The sequence below is a fragment of the Lontra canadensis genome, unplaced genomic scaffold, assembly GCF_010015895.1.
Source record: "Lontra canadensis isolate GAN:19392208 unplaced genomic scaffold, GSC_riverotter_1.0 scaffold9, whole genome shotgun sequence".
Lineage (NCBI taxonomy): Eukaryota > Metazoa > Chordata > Mammalia > Carnivora > Mustelidae > Lontra > Lontra canadensis.
Window position 1 is genome coordinate 30,703,451 of NW_022631003.1, and position 22,577 is coordinate 30,726,027.

General features: G+C 41.0%; 1 protein-coding gene across 1 annotated transcript in view; it reads right to left on the bottom strand.

The window, feature by feature from the left end:
• Positions 1-11,561, bottom strand: part of SMCO2 (single-pass membrane protein with coiled-coil domains 2) — a 30,088-nt gene extending 18,527 nt beyond the window's left edge. The window contains exons 1-3 of the mRNA XM_032855433.1: positions 11,188-11,561; positions 6,459-6,596; positions 3,902-4,019 (exon numbers count right to left, since the gene is read on the bottom strand). Of these exons, the coding sequence (XP_032711324.1) occupies positions 3,902-4,019; positions 6,459-6,586 (246 nt within the window). The 5' untranslated portion in view covers positions 6,587-6,596; positions 11,188-11,561. The remainder of the gene's footprint in view (positions 1-3,901; positions 4,020-6,458; positions 6,597-11,187) is intronic.
• Positions 11,562-22,577: the final 11,016 nt, after the last annotated feature.

Consider the following 22,577-nt stretch of genomic DNA (forward strand, 5'->3'; position numbering starts at 1 on the left):
GGTATGTTCATGTCCTAATGCTAAGACCCTGAGAATGTAACTCTGTTTGTAAAAGAGTCTTTGCAGATGTAATTGAGTTAAGGGTCTAAGATGAGATTCTCTTGAATTACCTGGTCCTAATGAGAGACAGAAAGCACCTACACAGAGAGGGAGGTCATGTGAAGACAGAGGCAGCCATGTGCCAAGGAATCCCACCCAATCTTTTGCCAAGGTATTCACAGGCCGCAGGAACCCTGTGATATAGAGGAAAAACCCTTCCTTGAGTTCCAAGCCTTATTCTATTCTTGTACATCATGAGCCACCTGACCACTCTGAAGCTCAGTTTCCTGTTCTGTAGGAAGAAAATGGAACCAGATCATCTCCAGAGTTCTGTCTACATCCAAAAAATCTACAATGACATTTTCTTGTTTTCATCAATCCATTTACTATAATGGTTGCTACAACACAAAAGAGTCAAAAGCCAGGAAGTAGAAATAAAATATATATATTTTTTAAAGCTGCAGGATTGAACAAATAAAGAGGTGTGTGTGTGTGTGTGTGTGTGTGTGTATGTGTTTTAATAGCAAACCTAAAGTGTGCTTGCATGAAATACAAAGCCATTTTTGTGCAGTCTCTTTGAAAAGCTCCTATGTCTCTGAGTATTCCACAGGCACCTCAAACTCAGCAAAGCAAGAACTGAACACACCATATTTCCCGTCTACCTCGTCCAGGTTCCCGTCCTTATATATGTTTCCCTGATTCATGCAGATGCTTCTGTAGGAAACTGGAAAAGTCCTGGAGTTTTCATGGCAGATATTCTTTTCCCTCTTCATTACTCATGTCACATCTACTTGGGGTCCAAGCCTAGTAACACCTGTCTTTAAAACCTGTATCCTCTTCTCGCCATCTCCATGGATGTCAGTCAGTGCCTGGCTGTGTCCTCAGCACTTCCCGCCTGCTGGTGGCATCCTGGGCTATCTCCACCTCCGTAGGGTCCTTGCTGCTTGGCTGTTCATCACGCCTTTTCTTTCACCTTTCCTCCCTCAGAACACAAGTTCCCTTGGGCCCCTTTGTCTTTGCACATACTGTCCCTTCTTTCTGAAATGCTTTTCTTCCATCCAGTGTATCCTTCAAAACCCAGTTTTCATATTCCTGGTTATCTGCCCACCATGTACGTTTTAGCACATCTGCTACTTCTAGCAGCATAGACATTTTCTTGTCTGAGTCCCTACGAGTGTGTGAGCTCACTGAGGCAAAAGGGTTTTAGATAGAAATATTGATATCCTCAACGCTTTGCCGCGCCGAGAACACAGAGGATGCTCAGTACGTGGTATTAGAATAAACAGACTTCTTATGCTCACCGCAGAACTATTTACAATCGCCAAAATATGGAAGCATACATCAACAGATGAATGGATAAAGAAGATGTGGTGTATATACGTGCAATGGAATACTATTAACCATTAAAAAAGATGAGATCTCACTGATATGAGGAAGTTGAGAGACAAGACAGAGGATCATAGGGGAAGGGAGGAAAAAGTGGGACAGGACGAGGCCAGAAACAGAGACAAACCACAGGAGACTCAATCTCAGGAAACAAACTGAGGGTTGCTGGAGTGGAGCGGGGGTGGGACAGACGGGGTGGCTGGGTGGTGGACATTGGGGAGGGTATGTGCTATGGTGAGTGCTGTGAACTGTGTAAGACTGATGACTCACAGAACTGCACCCCCGAAACAAATACTACATTATCTGTTAAAAAAGAATTGAGACCTTGCCAATTATGACAACATGGGTGGACCTAGAGGGTATTATGCTAGGTGAGATAAGCCAGACAGAGAAAGACGAATCCTATAGGATTTCATTGGTATGTGGAATCTAAAAAACAAAACAAACAAATAAACAGAACAAAACAGTAACAGATTTACAAATACAGAGAAAAAACTAGTGCTTGCTGGAGGGAAGGAGAGAAGTAGGGGAAGGGTATGAAGAGATACAAACTTCCAGTTATGAAAAAAATAATACTCAAAAGACTACAGAAGTAAGCAGATACATTCTGCTTGTGAGATTACAGACAAAAGCAGGAAATAGGAAAGAATGCTCACTCACCTGTCACCCCGAATCAACACCGTACATACATACAGTGCCTGCCATCGGAAAATGTGAAACTAGAGCGAAGCTCATTTCTAAACATTTTGGGGGCTTTTTATGATTAGCTATGGTCATTCTGGCAGCCTGGCTAAAGTCTATTTTGCTAATTAAACCAACTGATTTTTTAAAAATTTCGGTTAGCTCTGTCCTTTTTCTGAACCTTTAAATTGTATGGTCTTATTAAAAAAACAAATGTAAGATTATACAAATTAAAGACCTTTTGTTTTGCTTCCAGAGAAGGAGAAAAGGGATCTCTCTCAAGAAGTCATGTATTTGTCCTTTTGTTGGCAAAGAGCCTCGTTTGTTAATACTTCTGTTAATTATGTAACTACCTGTGATTTGTTTTGTGTAATTGTAGAATTTGCCATATAAATAAACTGATATAAAGAAATACAGCCAAAATTTAAAAAAAAAAAACCTTTTGGTAAACTTATACCCTGACTTGAAGTTTGTAAGAAATAGTCTTTTTGCCTCGTACTCTGAGGATGTGGACTGTTTGGCAAAAATAATTCACTCTTACCGAGCAAATAATTTTATTCTCTAATTAGACTTATTCTGAGTCAACAAGTGATGTTCACTGACGGACAGGGTTCAGCAGGGCACAGTAAACTGTGGGGGCGGGAAAAGTTTCCTTGCAAACTGGGTCTAATGATAGCAGCCCTTGCCTGAAGACCGGGGACAAGCCTCCCCGCCACCAAAATCAGACGACATTGTTTATGGAGAAATACCTTCAATTCATGTGTTCCCTAAGATCATAACACCTCATACCTCAATTGCCCTTTTTCCTTTTCTCATCTTCAGCCTTCCTAAAAACCCATCCCAAGTCTCCCCTTCTAATTCAGTTTCTATTATTTTTTCCCATATATGCCCTGCCGAAGCGAGCACTATTATTTTTTTCACTTAAAAGGTGTCTGTCTGTCTGTCTCTTTCAGTTCTTGTCTGTCTCATTGCGTCTATTCTCCACACCTCGAACTCCATCCCCTCATGCCTTCTATCCCCTTCTACTTCTTTGTTTACTTACTGAAGAGTCCTTAAAGATAAGGTCTAGCTTAGGATACTCTTCTCTGGATTTACAAAATTAACCATCCCTGAATCCAAATATAGTTAAAGGAGAAGCAGACAATAAGATCAATCCTGAACTTCCTTTTGGGGCTGCATAAGCCTGGGAGTGGACAGTCCCACTCCATCTTCCCTTTATATTTTTCTGACTGGTTGAAACGAATGGTCAATGGCCTTGGGAGTCTATGGAGAGATTTGCTCAATGATAATAAACTGGGTCTGTCTCAGCCATGACTTTGCTTTGATCTAAATGGTGGTGAAAACATAAACGCTTCCCAGGACAATCTCAGGCGTTTGTTGAAATTTCCTCCATTCCATGTCAGCTGGGTGACTGAATTTCAAAGACCGAGTGATGTTCAGAGTGAATGAAGAGTAACTAGATCTCTCTCCTGCTTCCTGTTGGAAGACGATCTGTGAGTGGGGGGCAATTTGACACATGGCAATTTACTCTGAGGTAAAAAATGTCACCATTTTTTCACAAATCCCAAGGACCGAAGTAATATATAATGCACAAGTCATCGGGTGGGAGGGTTAGTAAGTCCCTCATGTGATAACAGCAGCCCTCAGAGGAGACACGATCTCCCTTCTGGTTTCAAGCTCCAATCACCCTGCAACTACTATGAGGAAACGCTCAGATCTTTCCTTACCACGTTGAGATATGAGGAGACATCAAGTTCCTCTCTCCACCCACTGCGACATTTAAGTCTTCCCTTACCCATTTAGTCGTCTCTGTCTCGTGAAGGAAGGCAGTTTGAGGCTTTTCGGAGAAAGTGTTGTCCTTATCATCTGATCTGTCCAAGATGTGGTCCGTTTTGGTAAATCCCCTCAGCAAACTGCAAGCCACACACAATCAAAACACACGCTGTTATTGTGCCTTAGGTGCACAGTTTAGGCCTGTCCTAAACACTTCCAGAGGGAGAGCACAGGACTCTTTCCCAGCCCCCAGGAGCCCCCGCTGCCCCGTGTGCCGCTCTGACTCTGTGGGAATGGTGCCAGCATAGTGCGCTGCACGGATCAGGAACAGAGAGGCTGGCTAAGTATTTGCTGACTGAACCCATAAGTGATTTAACAGTCTAATCTCAAATTCCAAAGCCATCGTAGCTTTGTAGCTGTGTGTGTGCAAATACGTGTGTAAAATAAGCAAACAATAAATACTCTTTAAGAAAGAGTAGAGTTAAAACGTGTCATGTGGTTCAAAGATCATGCAGAACGGAGTAAGTCAGATCCCGTCTGGATCTCTAGCCCTCAGATGTCCTCCCCACCACATTTATTAGTTTCTTCTTTCTTCTTCCACAGAGATTCCATGCCTAAATAAGCAGCTATGTTTATGTAAATATATATGCTTTTCAAATATGCATGAGAGAATATTAGATGCACTATTTCGTACCCTATATTTCTTTTTTTAAAAGCCTTTGGTGTCCGTTTCAGATCAGTACATACAGAGCTGTCTCATTTTGTTTTATTTTATTGAGATTTATTTATTTATTTGAGAGAGAGAGATCACAAGTGGGGGAAGGGGGAGGAAGAGAGAATGTCCAGCAGTCTCACCACTCAGCGTGGAACCAGGATGTGGGGCTTGATCTCACAACCCTGAGATCATGATCCTGACATCATGACCTGAGCCAAAATTGGGAGTAGGATGCTTAACTGACTGAGCCATCCAGGTGCTCCTGCCTCATTTTAAAAATGGTTATATGGGGGGGTGTCTGGTTGGCTCAGGGGGGTTATGCCTCTGCCTTTGGCTCAGGTCGTGATCCCAGCCAGGGTCCTGGGATCAAGCCCCGCACCGGGCTCTCTGCAGCCTGCTTCCTCCTCTCTCTCTGCCTGCCTCTGCCTACTTGTGATCTCTGTCTGTCAAATAAAATTTTAAAAAATCTTTAAAAAAAAATGGTTATATGGTATCCATTGTGGGGCCATACACTAATTTGTGAATGAATTCTTTATTAATGCATATGTAGGTGCATTAATTCATCTTCATCTTCATTAATGAATGAAGTTAATTAATGAAGTTAATATGACATTAATTAATTTCCAATTAATTGCTACTGCAAACAATGTTGTAATTACCATCCTTACACATCTATGTGTCACTGTATATGTGTACAAGTGTATCTATTGAGTAACCCTAAAAATAGAATTGCTGGGTCAATAGATACATATATTTTAAATTTTGATAAATGCTACCAGGTTATCCCTTAAAGAGCTTGAACCCATGCACATACACTTCCAGCAAAAATGATGAGCGTGCCCATTTTCCCCTCCTTTTCTATAATCATATAAGACTAAAGTTTTTAATCTTTGTCAATCCCATATGCTTAAACTGGTATCTCATTTTAGTTTTAATCGTTTTTTTATTAGTGAGGTTAAGCTTCTTTGCCTGCGTGTATTAAACTCATTTATATTTCCTTTTCTATGGTAAGGGTGTTAATATCCTTTGCCCATTTCCTATTGGACTACTGTTTTTTTCTGGCACGCGTTCTCACGCACATGCGCGCGCACACACACACACACATACACACACACACAGGCTCACACACTCACGTATACTTCTGAGTGAATCCTAGTCAGTTTGTAATGGAGGTCAATGGCAGGGGTTTCCAGTCTGTGGATTTTGAACCCTGAGGTGGGGGGGGGTACACTTTGCAGCTACCCTGCATATAAAGGGGTTTTGGAATCTATAAATATTTCTATAGACTGAATAAATATTGCTTACATAAATAAATACTGCTCAAAGTTTCCATATGTATATACAACTGTTATTGGTAAATTACAAATACATTTAAAAACATCTTCGATGTCATACTAGCTTTTTTTGGACATACTAAGATTCTGGAAAACCTTTTACTTTAATAAATTTCTTCCTATTTAAAAAGGTTGTTAACTATTGGTTTATATGACAACACGTTTTTATCATGTACTAACAAATGTATATGTATATTTACATGAACATTTTGTGTTTTGTCTACTCTACAAAGTATTGTAAATGGTTTATATATTGTGCAGATGAAGATAATAAAGGCACAAAACAATCAAAGTATTTTTATAAATTGAGTTTGCCATTAATATTCAGCTGAGGTCCATCTGGTTGATGACCGTAGGCCCCTTTAGTGTCTCACAAAAAATACTCATGAGGTCAAAATTAGAAGAATCATAGAAAAGACTGTCAACCCTACCCCTGAACTTGGTGATCTTGTTACTTGCATACTGCTGTCCCAAGCAAGTGTCTGGACAGGACCACAGTAACTGCCCCCAGGAGCCCAGGTTTCACTTACTTCTGCATCGCACCTTGAGCCGCATCCATATTTTGGAGAAAGCCACTGTTTTTCACAGTCAAATGTTGTCCCTTCCCAACTGTCATCATCTGCAGAGATGTCCTGTCACTTAGCTTCATGAGCGCCATTTCTTGAGCACTGCAGGGACGGTGATGGCAACAAGAGGGCTTTTACCACAGGATTGGCAACTACATTCCCTACACTGACACACTGAGAGCAGGTGTATTTCAGGGATCTTGGCCTTAACCCCTCTCCTTCCCAAACTGACCATCAATTGTAAGGGACCCCAAAGCAACTCTTATAGGTTTCTCTGTTCAAATATATACAGGAAATTCTTCTTAAGTGGCTGTTCCTTAGGACTTCTCTGATGAACATGAAGGTTGTCTGAGCCTACGAATGTGTATTTTGAATCTTTGAATGGAAATATTAGAGAGCAATATAAAAGAGCTAGGCTAGGGAGATGGGAAAGTTTCACTTTTATAATCTCTTTCTGATCATGTGTATATATATGTACATTGTAAAAAATAGAAAAGGAGAAAGAAGGAAATAGAAATCATTGGTGCTCTGGAGATAACCAGAGATAGCACAGAGATATCCAGACAAAAACCACTGTTAATATTATGTTGTATTTGTTTCCATTTCTAAATTTGATGTTTGTCTTATTCTTTTCCTATCATTGACAATTAGGTTATTTCTAAGTTTTTACTAATATAAATAATATAGTAATGAATATCCTGGCTTAGTAATTTTCAGTGCATCTCTATTATTTCCTTAGGATAGTTCTTTAGAAGTAAAACCACTGGCTGAAAGTGTATATGCATTGTTTTTAGAGGGGGAGAGAGCATGGGGTAGGGGGAGGGGGAGAGAGAGAAAGAGAATCCCAAGCAGTCTCCACAACCAACATGGAGCCCAGTTTAGGGCTTGATCTCACAACTCTGAGATCATGACCTGAACTGAAACCAGAGTCAGCCACTTATCTGACTAAGCCAACCAGGCATCCCAAAGTTTATATGCTTTTCTAATTTAATTAATTAATTTAGAGAGAGAAGATGGGGAGGGACAGGAGGAAAGGGAGAGAGAGACTCTCCAGCAGACTCCACTGAGCATGGAGTCTACACAAGACTCAATCTCATAACCCTGAGATCATGACCTAAGCTGAAGTCAAGAGTTGGATGCCCAACAGACCGAGCCATCCAGATGCCCCTATGTATACATTTTTAAAGATTTAGAAAAATATTCCCAAATTAATTTCCTAAAGGTTAAATCACTATACACCACTAGCAGCTGTATGTGAGAAGAGGAACTTTCATTCCAGCTGGATAGGCAAGTATCAGTGGGTGGTGGGGGAGTGAATTGTTAGAGGGAGTACTGAAGTGGTGAGAGACATAAAGGTGAAAGGAAATAGAAAGGGGATGGAGAGTTGCAAGACAGGTTCTAGAAAGTTCATATGAAAAGCTGTAAGAAAGGATCCATATGAAACAGAACTCCTAGTTATTAGCAGGAATCACAAGGATTGTACCCATCACCAAACAGGAGGAAACCTTCTCCTCTGGAGCGTGGCCTGACCCTGAGGACCTTAAGAGACAGAATCCCTGAGGGACTGAGGGGACTGTAGACTGATGGAAGGGAAGGGATAACAGGGATTTCCCTGGAAGGGTGAATTATGGCTTAGATGAGGAATGGTAGGAGGAAAGAGGCTTGGGGAACCAGAGACTTTTGGAACCATCTGGGCAGCCAATGGCCTGGTCCATCACTCTGTGGAAAAATTGTGCTTCGTATTTGGCCATTGTGGGAATCCACAGTGGATGTGGTACAAAGGGGGCTCCTATGAAGGAGGAGCAAAGGCAAAGACTGGAACCTTTGATGTGAGATAGCTCCATCCTTCTTAACTTTGAATGTGACAAAAATGAATAAAAATTTGATCTCTTTCGGGAGAGACACTGCGCCCTGCCCAATTTTATCACTGCTCCTATCTGGACAGTTTCATCTGTTTCCTGAAGATGTTAAGCATTACTAAGGCAAATCCAAGCTCTGAAAGATGAATGGCCATAAAATCTGCCTGGTTTCATGTCTCTTTCCTGTCCAAAAATGAGAATACTGTGCAAATAATATTTCCTTTTTTTGATAATTCTTTGACATCCTGATAGTTTTCCATTGGGTGATTTAAAAGAAAATTTGCTTCTCTCATTTCAAGTGCCTACACGAATTCTACATCCATATATTTTCTCTTATTTCAATAACAGAATCCTAATGTTGGCTTACGTTTGTGCAGTTCCTAGTAGATTACAGTGCTTTTCACTTATGATTTAGTTCTCATGACAACATGGTGAGGAAGGTAGTATTCCTGCTTTATGTGTCTGAAGGTCCGGGAGATGGTGTGATTGACTTAGAGTCATACAGCTGGTTAACTAGCAAATTTCCATGTCCTCACAGCTACCTGTAAGGGATTTCTCCTCCACCGCAAAAGATGATCTAGATGAGGACTCCCCATTAAAACTTTCTGTGGTGTTGGAAATCTTCTCCATACTGTTCAGTATGGTAGACACCAGGCCCCTGTGGTTATTGAGCACTTGAGATGTAGCTAATGCAACTGAAGAATTGAAATTAAATTAACCTAAATAAATTTAAACTCAAATAGCCATATGTGGCTGGTGGCTACATATTGAACAACTCAGAATTTTCTAGACCAGAAATCAGCAAACTATAGCCTGCAGGCCAAAGCTACCCTGTCACTTGTTTTTTTTTTTTTTTTTTAAGATTTTATTTATTTATTTGACAGACAGAGATCACAAGTAGGCAGAGAGGCAGGCAGAGAGAGAGAGGGAAGCAGACTCCCTGCTGAGCAGATGAAGGTATGGTTCTAGACCATTACCTTCCTCTGTGATGATGGGTGTTTGCTACAGTGAATCAACTGGAGGCAGTGAGTAAGAGTTTGAGTTTTGGAGAGGCAGGCTGAGCTCATATCACAATCAACCCTTAGCAGCTAGGCGTAATCTTAATGTTCTAGGTCTGACTTTTCTCATTACTATCACCATTGTTACGAGAGTGGTGCGGGGCAAATCAAGTCATTCTTATTGTGCTTCACACAGTATCAGATGGATGCAGACACTTGGCAATGTTACCTATTTATCAAAGTAAAAACAGTAGAGATGGGAGCTATTAGGTTTCATTAGCTTCAAATATAATAAATAATGATGATGATGATGATGATGCTTACGCATGTGCAGCACCTTTAGTTTATCAAGAACTTTCACTGAGTGTTTCCATTGGTTCTCACACCCACCCTCAGTGGTCAGGCAACCCAGGCAGATCTTATTACCTCTATTTTTAAAAATGCAGAAAGTGAGACTCAGAGATAGACCATGATTTGCCCAAATTTTTATTGCTAGAAAATTATAGAATCAAGGTTTTAAACCTGCAAGTTTTGGCTACAAATATGACAATTATCCTACTATTATACATACATTTGATGCCCAATATGTTTTAATAGGTTCCTTATTAGCCGTCTCACCTCAAAAACAAGTTAACTTTTTTTTAAAAGATTTTATTTATTTATTTGACAGAGAGAGATCTCAAGTAGGCAGAGAGGCAAGCAGAGGGGAAGGGGGAAGCAGGCTCCCCGCTGAGCAAAGAGCCCGATGCAGGGATAGATCCCAGGACTCTGAGGTCATGACCTGAGCTGAAGGCAGAGACTAACCCACTGAGCCACCCAGGCGCCCCTAAAAACAAGCTAACTTCTGAGGATTTTTTTTTTTTTAAGTAATCTCTACACCCAGTGTGGGGCTTGAACTCAAGACCTTGAGATCAAGAGTCACTTGCGCTACAGGCCGAGTCATCAGGTGCCGCTGAAGCTACATCTTGACTAGTTATGTAGTTTTGGTCCTTGCTACTCCAAGTATGGTCTGCTGACCAGCAGCATCAGCACCATCTGGGAGCTTACTATAAACACCCAGAATCTCAGGTCCTACCCTAGACTGAACCAGCATCTGCATTTTCACAAGATCCCAGGTGATTCATATATGTATTGAAATCTGGAAGTATTCACACTCTAGACCTTTGAAACTCAAATCTGTCTTCTCCTCCCTAGAGGAGCCTATCTCTTCATTCCTGTATGTTTAAACCATTGGCCTCTAGGACTGTTTGGTACAACTGGAATGAATCCCTCCTCTTTTCCCTAACCTCGTCAAAACCTCTACAATTACAAATTTGGTGGGGCGCCTGGGTGGCTCAGTTGGTTAAGCATCCGATTCTTGGTTTCTGCTCAGGTCATGATCTCAGGGTCCTGAGATCAAGCCCCATGTTGGGTTCTGTACTCTGTTGGGAGTCTACTTGGGGATTCTCTCTTTCCACCTCCCTCTGCCCCTCTGCCTCTCCCTTGACCCCATGCTCATTCTCTTCTCTCTCTCTAAAATAAATAAAGAAAGAAATCTTTAAAAAAATAAAATTACAGGGGCGCCTGGGTGGCTCAGTGGATTAAAGCCTCTGCCTTCAGTTCCGGTCATGATACCAGGGTCCTGGGATTGAGCCCCGCATGGGGCTCTCTGATCAGCAGGGAGCCCACTTCCCCCTTTCTCTGTGCCCACCTCTCTGCCTACTTGTGATTTCTGTCTGTCAAATAAATAAATAAAATATTTTAAAAAATAAAATAAAATTACAAATATGAACAAGCATTATTCAAAAAGAACAGATCAACTATTTTAAAAAACAGCTGATGAAATCTGTAACTTACCTTTTGTGGGAGATTTTTTCCAGGCCTGACCACTCAGATCCACACTCTTCAGTACCTGCTAGCTAGACAATTTGGGCTCCCAGAAATTTTAAAGCCTGGTTCCAATAATCGAGGATTTGATGTCACCATAGGCTCCTGGCCAGTTTATGATGAGATGGTAACAGCTGTGAAATATGTGTATGCCTGGTGATATCCTTGTTTTTCCTGATTTGGCAATCACAAATAACCTCTCAATTCAGTGGGGGTAAACTAGCAACAGTTAAGTTTCCCTGGAAAGTTCTGGTGATGCCAGATCCTCCTTTCCCCAGCACCAAAGGAAGAGATGAGGCCATTTATGAGTGGTACACACCTAGGCAGGTGAGTTTGCAGTTGGACTTGCCCTCCCTGACATTCCACATGGAATGCGGCACATGCGACCCTTCAACCCCCTCTGACAAGGTTCCAGGGGGGTCATCGCTCTCCTGCATTCTTCTAACTTACATCTCCAGCTTATCTCCCAGTTTCCTTGCTTCTCCTGCCAACACTTTAGAAACTAAATCCAGCCCTCTGTCCCTCTGTCTGCTGACACAGTGTTCTGGGATGCCCTTCTAACTTCAGCTGCTTCTGCCGTGCCCACTCCTTTCATCTCCTTGTCTGAACAAGGCATCCCAGACCTTCTGCAATAGAGGACATGACTTCTCCCTTCCCCCATACCCCTTAGCAGGAATGAGGAAGCAGTTGGTCTGGCAAACCAGAGCTACTCCTACTTTATGGCTCTGTCCATACTTCCTCTTACATTCTCTACCACCCACTTTCACTTCTTCCAAGACTTCATTGCCAAGTTCACATTTTCCTTGGTACCTCTTCTTCTCCCTCATTCTTGGGGAACCCATGAGAGGGGTCTAACATTCTGACGTCAGGGGTCTTAAGCTACCAACTCTTAAAGATTTCCTATGCAAGTACCAACATTATTTGGCAGCATGGTGAGGAAATCAGAACAACTTTTCTAAACATGAACTTTAGAATGAGGTCAGTGTTTCAAACCTGGCTTTGCCATTTATTAGCTATTTGGCTTGTGGTAAAATATAATTTCTTTGTTTGAAAAATGTGTTTGAGAATATCTGCCAACTTGGTTTGTCAAGAAGATTAAGGCAAGGGCACCTGGGTGGCTCAGTGGGTTAGGCCACTGCCTAGGTCATGATCTCAGGGTCCTGGGATCAAGCCCCACATCAGGCTCTCTGCTCAGCGGGGAGCCTGCTTCCCCCTGCCTCTCTGCCTACTTATGATTCTCTCTCTCTCTCTCTGTCAAATAAATAAATAAAATCTTTAAAAAAAAATTAAAAAAAAAAGAATATTAAGGCAATAATTCAAGGAAGGAGTTTAGGGTACTGCCAGATGATTGCTAGTGCTCTGGCTAGAAAGAAGGCTCTAGGAAGACACCAATGGCTGTATGCTTTGTTGACTGTTGTACACCAGCAATAAGCAAGTGGCTGGTATTAGGCACACAAAAAAATTTTGTCGAAGAATAAAATGAATACATATATGGTAGCCATGTTTTCTATGTCAATATTTTAGGTCTTGTCATCACCCTGAGTATTTCCTTAGCTAAAAGCTCAATGTCAGATATCTCATCATTCTTCTTCTAGGCTTTCTATGCTCCAGACTCCTTCACCTTGTGGCCTCCTATAGTACCTGCTGGGCCAATCTTCAGTCTTGGGTTCCTGCCTCATATCAAGATGATGCTCATAACTTTGGTTGTCCTAAGTAACTCTGTGTTTCTTTAAGAAAAATCCTGGATGTCTTGGTGGTTCAGTTGTCTAAGCATCTGCCTTCAGCTCAGGTGATGATCCCAGGGTCCTGGGGCTCGAGCCCTGCATCAGGCTCTCTTCCCTGGGGAATTCTGCTCTTCCCTCTGCTCCCTGCCCCCCTCCCCACAACTTGTGCTTTCACTCTAAAATAAATAAATAAAATCTTTTTCTTTCTTTCTTTTTTTTTTTTAAAGGAGACAAAAAGAAAAGGAAAAAATCACAAGATTCTTATGAGGGGCTCCATCAAAATTTAACAACAACAATAATAACCAACGCTGAGTACTTACCTATATGCAAGGCACTCTTCTAAGTCTTTTACATATATTACCTAATCCAATTCTTACCATCTTTCAAAAAGGGAGGGATGTGGGATTCAAACCCAAACCTATATTGGCTCCTGGGACCACGCCCTCAAGCACCACCGAATATGACTACTCTTCACATTGGGTTCTCACTGTTACTCAGAAAACTTTACACATCTCTTGTTGCCTCCCAGACATATGGGGCCAATAGCTGTTTTCTGTCTTCCTTGGTTCTTTTCCCTCTCTGCCCTACTCCCAAAATGCAGCCAGCTCCCTCTATGAGCAGTGACCCAGCCTCTCTCATTACCCGCATTACATCATGGCCACCTGATGGAAGGGCTCTCCACCGCCAGTCAGCTCCTCTGTGTAACCTCTTCTCTACTCAGAACATCCGTATGCTTTCCTCATCCTCTCCCATACCCTCGGACCTCAGAGAAAGTACTTTTCCACTTTCCTTCCTCCCTTGAATCAGACCCTTTTTCCTTTTTGGGGATTATCTTCCATTAATTATCCATTCTCTTGTAATTTCAGAAACTCTTTTTGGCATTCCCCTAAGAAGCTTGCAATTTCTTTGAGGAAATGGACACGTAACTTCAAGCTCTGTCTCTGCATTATTGTTTGCTCTGTGTGAAAACCTTGTTAAGCTTCCCTTCTTGTAGAAAAACATTCCTTCATTCTGTGTATTTGAACTACCATCTTAGCTTTCTCCTTTTAACAAAAACTTCTTAAAATATTGACAACTAGAGTTACCCCTTTCTATTGTTCATTACAAATTCTTAAAATGTTTTCAATATGGCTTCTTAACTACAAAATATTTTGCCCCTTTTTTTTTGTATTTTTGGAGCCTTTAATAATGTAATTTCTTTGGTGGAGTGAATTTTTTTTTTTTTTTAAGATTTTATTTATTTATTTGAGAAAGAGAGTAAGAAGGAACAGAGAGAGGGCCAGAGGGAGAGGGACAAGCAGACTCCCCACTGAGTAAGGAACCTGATGTGGGACTTGATCCCAAGACCCTGGGATCATGACCTGAATTAAAGGCAGACACTTAATGGACTGAGCTAACCAGACAACCTGGTTGCTTATTTTTTCCATTTACTTTAATCATCCAATTTCTTTGGTGAAGTGGAAATAGTGCAGTTTGTTTCTCATGCTTATTTGATCCCAGAGGTTTTTTCATGCTCAAAGCACTGTGTTTCTTGGACCACACTTCAGGAAATCCTTTTTAAAGATTATAGGTGATGTAAGTGAAGTTCCAGGCACACAGGAAGGTTTTCTAAGCAGTAGCAACCACAGTCACAGGGCATTTCCCTCCCCACCCCCCCCCCAACATTGTTGTTGCATCTTGGATATCATGACTAGGCAGCTTTCTTGAACTAATCTCTAAATGCTCAAAATACCTTCCCCCAAGGCCTGAAGCTAGGTTTAACTACCCAACATCAGTTCCACCCCAGCAAGAGGTTCTGTTCTGATCCCTTTTGAACCTCCTTGCCCATCACCAGGCCACCTGTAGCCCAGTGAGTCTTGAGATGTGGCACTTACTCAAGAAAGACATTAGAGGGGTACTTGAGTGTCTCAGTCGGTTAAGTGTCTGACTTCAGCTTAGGTCATGATCTCAGGGGCCTGGAATCAAGCCCTAAGATGAGCCCTATGTCGGGCTCCACGCTCAGCGTGGAGTCTGCATGTCCTTCTCCTTTTTCTTCTGTCCATCTCCCTGCTGGTGCGCTCTCTCTATATCTGTCTCTCTCTCAAGTAAATAGAATCTTTAAAAAAAGGTGGGAAGCGTTAGATCCCCATGAAAACCCTACACTGTGAATGTATTGGCAAAAGGCCTCATTGAGAACCCAGAGATTTCAGGAATTAAACCTACAAAGGAGTAAATATGTGTTTATTAATCAGAACCTTTTAATGAGTACCTTTCCGTGGAGGGTTTTGTAATAGTTTAATTCACTTTCTAACATTGTTACGAAGCCAGTAGTTAGATCAAACAATCTGCCTTGAATGTGCCTCTTTTTAAACTTTGCCAGGACAGAGAGATATCTGCAAGTTACTTAATATCTCTGAGCTTCCTTTTTCTCATGAACAAAATAGAGGAATGTCTACCTCGCAGACTTATTGTGAATAGGAAGTGGGGTAATTGTGTATAAAGCATTTGGTTCGGGCCCTGGAACGCAGCAGGCACTGAAAAAGAGAAGTGACAGCGTGGAGGAATAAAATATGTGAAACCTCAGGTGGTGAAGGTCTTGACCTCCAGGATAAGAAGAGCATTATTCATCCTACATCTGGGAAGCCCCTGGCTTCCAGCCCTTTAATAAAATGATTCTCACTGTTGTAAAGAAAGACAAAGTTGAAAGAAAGAGAGAAAGAAAGGAAAACTACTGTGTCCTGATATTCAGGAAAGGTCTTCAAGACCAAAACTCTCATATTAGACCCTAAACAAGAGTGATGTCAGAGGGTGCCTGCGTGGCTCCGTGGGTTAAGCCTCTGCTTTTGGCTCAGGTCATGATCTCGGGGTCCTGGGATCGAGCCCCATATTGGGATCGCAGCTCAGCGGGGAGCCTGCTTCCCCCTCCCTCTCTCTGCCTGTCTCTCTGCCTACTTGTGATCTCTGACTGTCAAACAAATAAATAAACTCTTAAAAAAAAAAAGAATGATATCAGATTTGGAGCTATAGAAAATGGTAGAGGACACATAGAATCAGAAAGATTGGGTGAAGTAGTGCCTACTTTACCTACTCCAGATATTTGGGAATAAAACATCAGTGTGAAGTCCTCTTATATGGCGGTAACAGCATCCTCATCTCTACTATCAAATATTTATCAGCTGCTTATTGAATCTAGGACACTGTGCTAAGTAAGGGGGGGTGGGGGAAGAAAGCATGTCCAAGGCTGTTTTTACCTTCAGCTTAGCAAAAGATAAAAACAGTAACATTTAATATAGGTTGAATGGCAAGAGTTGGGACATTTATTGCATTGCTGTGAAATTGCAGAGCAGGGATGCCTGGCTGGCTCAGTCGGTTAAGTGTCTGCCTTCAGCTCAGGTTATGATCCCAGGGTCCCGGCATGGCATCCAGTGCCGAATCGAGCCCCGAATCAGGCTCCCTGCTCAGCAGGAAGCCTGCTTCTCCTTCTCTCACTTCCCCTGCTTGTGGGCACGCATGCTCTCTCTGTCAAAAAATAAATAAAATCTTTAAAAAAGAAAAAAAGAATTGCAGAACAGAGGGATTATTGGAAGGATGCCTGCATAGGGATAGGGTGGCTTTTCTAATACTTTTAAAGAGTTTCCTGTCAGAAATGTGACTGAATCAAAGGTTGTTCAGATAAATGATGAAGAGGGAAGAAGGTTTTCTAGGGAATGGGTCCTGTCTTAAATATGTTGGCATGCAAGTGCAAGGAGTTCGAGATTAAACAGAATTTGATGAGGAGATAGTTTTCCAGACAAATTTCATTGTGTTTTATTCAGCTGTAATTTAATTGATGTTTTAATCGATTAAACAGAAAAGAAGACAATGATGAAATAGACATTTATGTCAATACGGATTTATAGCCATATTGATATTTTTTCTTTTCATAGGGAAATAACTTTCAGGATGTTCATCCGGAGGTTAAAAGTGTCTATTTTGGAGTAGTGGGAATTTTTGTGATTTTCTATCCAGAGCAAAGTTCAGAGAAGAGGAAAGAAAGGAAGGAAGGCAGACAAGCCTGCCGGCGATGGGGAATTAACAAAGATTCCTGTGAAAGGACCTGCCACGACCTAAGTCACGCTATAGGAACACAGCAATTTCAGGCAGTGTTTTAGAAAGGAATACCTGGTTTCTAAGTAAGTGGTTAGGAAATGAAGCAGTTGTTTCTGGGCATGGGTGTGGGTTTTCCGAGACAAGCCCTCTGAGACGCATTTCATTCCCTTTTGCATGACAGATGCAATTCATCTTTTCTGCACACAAGATCGTCTCTCAAGCATTTAACACTTCAGTTGACACAGAATGAGAAAAATGGAATCATTTTGGAAGCCCAAGAAAGTAAGCCATAAGAAGGAAATATAGTTTTTCTGCTAATGGAAAAAAGGATCTACCGTAGAATGCAGATTTTCTCTTAGTCATCCTCTACCTGAAACATGAGCCATCGTACCCTCCTCCAAGAGGAGATAACAAGAAAGTGTTACCTTTTAAGTTTAACCAAGAGTTCTAGTTAGAGTTTTCATTTAATATATCATGAGCAGATTTTGGCTTTACCTGTAATCTTAGGGAATTTCTGCAGAAATCAGGAAGACATTTGGAAAGAAAGGCTGTGCAACCCTAGTGATATGGATGTGTCTAGCTCTGGCATGCCTTTGACTACAAGGATGAGAGCCTGTATATTGCCTGAAATTCTTAGTCATTTCAAGCTACAATTTTGGGGGTGCCCGGGTGGCTCAGTGGGTTAAGCATCTGCCTTCGGCTCAGGTGATGATCCCAGAGTCTTGGGATGGAGCCCCACATTGGCCTCCCTGCTAAGCGGGGAGTCTACTTGTCCCTCTCCCTCTGCCTGCCGCTCCCCCATCTCCTGCTCATGTGCTTTCTCTCTCTCTGTCAAATAAATAAATAAAATCTTAAAAAAAAAAAAAAAAAGCTATGATTTTGGAACACCTGGATGGCTCAGTTGTTTTTGCATCCCACTCTTGATTTCAGTTCAGGTCATGATCTCAGGGTCATAAGACCGAGCCCCAGGGCAGGCTCTGTGCGTGTGGAGTCTGCTTGAAATTCTCCCTTTCTCTCTGTCCCTCATTCCACTCTCTCTCTATCTCAAGTAAATAAATAAATACATACATAAAATCTTAAAAAAAAACTATAAAAATAAGTTAATAAAATAGTAAAATTATTTATTTATTTATTTATTTATTTATTTGACAGACAGAGATCACAAGCAGGCAGAGAGGCAGGTAGAGGAGGGGAAGCAGGCTCCCTGCTGAGCAGAGAGCCCGATACGGGGCTCGATCCCAGGACCCTGAGATCATGACCTGAGCTGAAGACAGAGGCTTAAACAACTGAGCCACCCAGGCGTCCCCAATAGTAAAATTTTTAAAAATAAAATAAATAAGTAATTTAAAATAAAATAAAAATAAAATAAAAAATTAAAACTATAAAAATACATAAACTAAAAAATGAGACTTGTCTTATAATCATTCTTCTCCTCAGAGACATCAATATTTTGATGCATAATCTTCCCAGATACTCATGTACTCATATATACATTGCCTTACTTATTCAAATGCTTTTTTTTTTAAGTACGATTCCTGCCCAGTGCAGAACCCAACATGGGGTTTGAACTCATGATTCTAAAATCAAGAGTCAGATACTTATCTGACCCAGCCACCCAGGTGCCCCCATATTCAAATGCTTTTTATATAATCTTACTGTGCTCACACTGTGTATTATGTCCCACATATGCTTTCCTTTTTCAATATGTCTCAGAACCTTCTAGGTCAGTCTTGTACATTTTCCTCATTTCCTTTTAATTATTTCTACATTTCCTTTTAATTATTGTGTAATATTTCATACGATCAACATCCATATTCTAACCATCCATTCTTCCCATTCTTGAATATTTAATTTGTTTTCAAGAGAACATTAAGAAAAATTATATGCCAACAAATTGGACAGCCTAGGAGAAATGGATAAATTTCTAGAAGCACATAACCTTCCAAAACTGAATCAGGAAAAAATGGAACATTTGAACAGACCTATTATTAACAATGAAATTAAACCTGTAATCAGAAAGTTCTCAACAAACAAAAGTCCAGGACCAGATGGCTTCATAGGTGAATTCTACCAAATAGTTAATGAAGAGTTAATATTGATTCTTCTCAAAGTATTCCAAAAGATAGAAGAGGGAAGAAAGCTTCCAAATTCATTCTATGAGGCCAGCATTACCTGGAAAAAAAAACCAGATAAAGACACTACAAATTAGAGAAGTACAGGCCAATTTCTTTCATGAACATAGATGCAAAAATTGTCAACAAAATATTAGTGAACAGAGTTCAACAGTATGTTTTAAGGAATCACTCACCACAATCAAATGGGATTTATTCCCAGAATTCAAAGGTGGTTCAATATTTGCAAATCAATCAATGTGTTACATCACATCAACAAGAGAAAGAATAAAAACTACAAGATCATTTCAATACATAGTTTATTTTTTAAAAAATGATTGTCTGAAAATATGTAATATCATGGAAAATATGTAGATTATATAGCCAAGTGGGCGAAAAAGGCAGCATACAGACATTATATCCAATACAATCCCATTGGAAACATATTTATTCATACTGATTCACAAAGAAAGGGTAAGAGAAAACAACAAGAGTGTCAACAATGATTATATTTGCGTGATGGGATCATACTTGATTTTTGTCATTTGCTTCATTGCTTGTCTGCATTTTTCAACATTTTTTTGCAATAAGCCTGACAACTTTTATAATTATAAAAAAAAATCAACAGTGTGACTTGGAAAGTAAACCAAAAAGACAGTTACTTAGCTAGGAAAAGGCAATCTCTCTTCTTCATTCACGCAACATTTGCCTTCCTCACTTGAATACAGTTTCCCTGGGGAGCGAGCCAAAGAATAAGCCAAGAAGGCTTGATAGAAGCCCAGTGAAAACATCTGTAGTGAAGGAGGTGGGGGGTGGGGCGGAAGGAAGGAGAGACCAAGAAATCAGTCAGCATCCAGTCTCCTCTCATGCTCTCTACCTCCTTTTGTTCAAACAGTTCATTCCGGTGAGGCCACAGGCATTTCCGAAATTCTCCAAGGTGGGGAGCTGCCAGGGGCAAACGTGGCCATTCTTTCATGTGGGAATATGTGTGACTGCTGTTCAGGGAGGACCTGCAAGGGAATGTTTTGCGCTCTCGCTGGGCTTGACTCCAAAGTATAGATTTACAGAGCTGTGTACAGTGCCACTGAAAGAGCACTTACATTTCCCAGCATGGGTTGGGGCAGTGGCTTTTATCTTGGCAGGCTCTGGGTAGAGTCATCTTTTTGAAACGATAAGACTTTAAACAATGGTGGCAGCCCCAAACCATGCTAATGAATCTTGACCACATTTGCAAGCCTGTCCGGGACAAAGTTTCCTGTCCAGCCAGCTCCTGGAAGGGAGATTTTCGAGGCCAGGCATCTCCTGTGGCATAATAGATGCTCAGCCCCAGCCTGGTTGAAAACTTGGGGCCAATACCCTGTACACTGGGATGGAAGCTTGAAATACTCAGAGGGACTTCAGGAAGAGTAGGCGGTGGATTCTCATGTTCTGAGACTGTTGACATCAAACAAGTCCAGAATCACGGGCTTTCCCAGGACATGTGTTACAACCATGCGCCTAGGAGGGAAACTTAAGTTCCCAGAGCAGGTGCTCCCTTAGGATAGGATACCAGAAATGTGCCTTCCTTACCTTCATTTCCTCTATTTTCTACCGACCGCTCTGAAATCCTAGTAAAGTTCCATTCCATATGATTATGGAACAAACAGATTTTGCAAAATTATCGTTATCTCTGGAAGAGGTAGCATATCAGCCATGACCTCTTAAATGTGACTGAATTTTAGTCTAACTCCTGCTAGCTGACAAGTGTTCCCTGCAGAGAGTGATGGTTATTAGATGATGAACTGGGGTGAAGGAAAAGATCCCCTTAAGGACTTTGCTTCAGGAAAGCAGACCCAGTAGGGTTCTAGAAGCCCAAGTCATTTAAATCCATCAGGTAATCCACCGAGTAGCCCAAGAATGAAGATACTTAAGGGAGAGGAGGGTCTGGGGACCAAGAATATACAGTCAGTCTTCATTATTGACAATTTCCATATTTGTGAACTGACCTACTCACCAAAGTTTATTTGTAAACCTCCAAATCAACCTCTTGGTGTTTTGTGATCCTTTGTGGGTTTTCACAGAGCCCTGAAAACTTTGAGTCACCTAACATGTTCCAAGCTGAGGAGGGACAAGGTGGTACTCTGCCTTCTTGTTTCAGCTCTCATATTATAAAGTGTCTTTTTTGCAGACTATAATGGTGTCAATTCTTACAGCAGTGATTTTTTTTTCTTTTTCTTTTTTCTTTTTTTTTTTGGTTGGTGATTTCATGGTTTAAAACGGTGGGCTTCAAGTGTAGTGTTAAAATGCTGTCTAGTGTTCCTTTACACAAGGAGGCTGTGATATGCTTTATAGAGAAAAAACATGCGTCAAAGAAGCTTCATTCATGCATGAGTTATAGTGCTGTTGGCTGCTGGTTCAATGTTAATGAATCAATAATATTCATTAAATATGGTATCTTTAAACAGAAGCACATGAAAAACAAAGTTGTGTGTTGATCAGTTGATGAAAATGTGACCAGAAGCTCACACGACACTAACCCTGGATTTTCCCTAGGAAAACTATCCAGTATTTGCTAATTTGCAGCATTCTCAGAGACTTTATACACCAATAATGAGAATCAACTGGGATCTTAGACTTTAGAAGAAGAAGAAGAAGAAGAAGAAGAAGAAAGAGCAACTGGTAAGTAGCTATCTTTAGTAATAAAATAAATGACGTGTATTGGTATCTTCCTATTATTCATGTGAGAAAAGATTGAGAGCCTCAGTGTGGCTGTTCATAAAGCATATCAAAATCTGGAATTCCTTGGACTATATCAATGCTTCATAAAGGTTCTAAAATTTCCCCAAGGAATCATTCAGGGCAGTGATTCTTTCCCTATAAGGATAATCTCCTTCGCGGACATCCCGTCGGGGGTACTTAGCCTTATGAAGCCAGTAATACAAAAATACCAAGAAACTTCTACCTAGAAAGATGTAGCCCATTTTACCTTACCATTTGGCTATAATTTCATTATTATTTATGTGGCAGTCTAATTTGCCTGAAGTGCCGTTTTTAAATAACTACAGGAGTACTCCTTCACTAATAAACATTATTTTAATAACTCCTCCATAATTAAGGAAGTCTCTGTTCCAGACTTAGTGCTGTTTCTTTCTGTGAGGGCTCTGGATTACAGTCTTGAGTGTGCTAATTTACAAGACCTAAAGTATGGATTCTCTGGGGTGTGTTTGGGATTGGGGCTATTTATACTGGAACAATAGTCTTAAACTTGGTAGTGTTAGAATCTAACAGACTTATCTAGACAAGAAGACTCAGCTAACTGATAACATCCATTTATAATGAGAACACAAGTGCTTCAGTGAAAACCAGGCATCAGAAGAAACAGAGGTCAGGTCATGTGGTGCCCATCAGACAAGCCAGCGAGGTCTGCAAAGGTGGAGCTGTGGGATGGAGTGGGGTTGGCCAACACTGAAGAAACAGG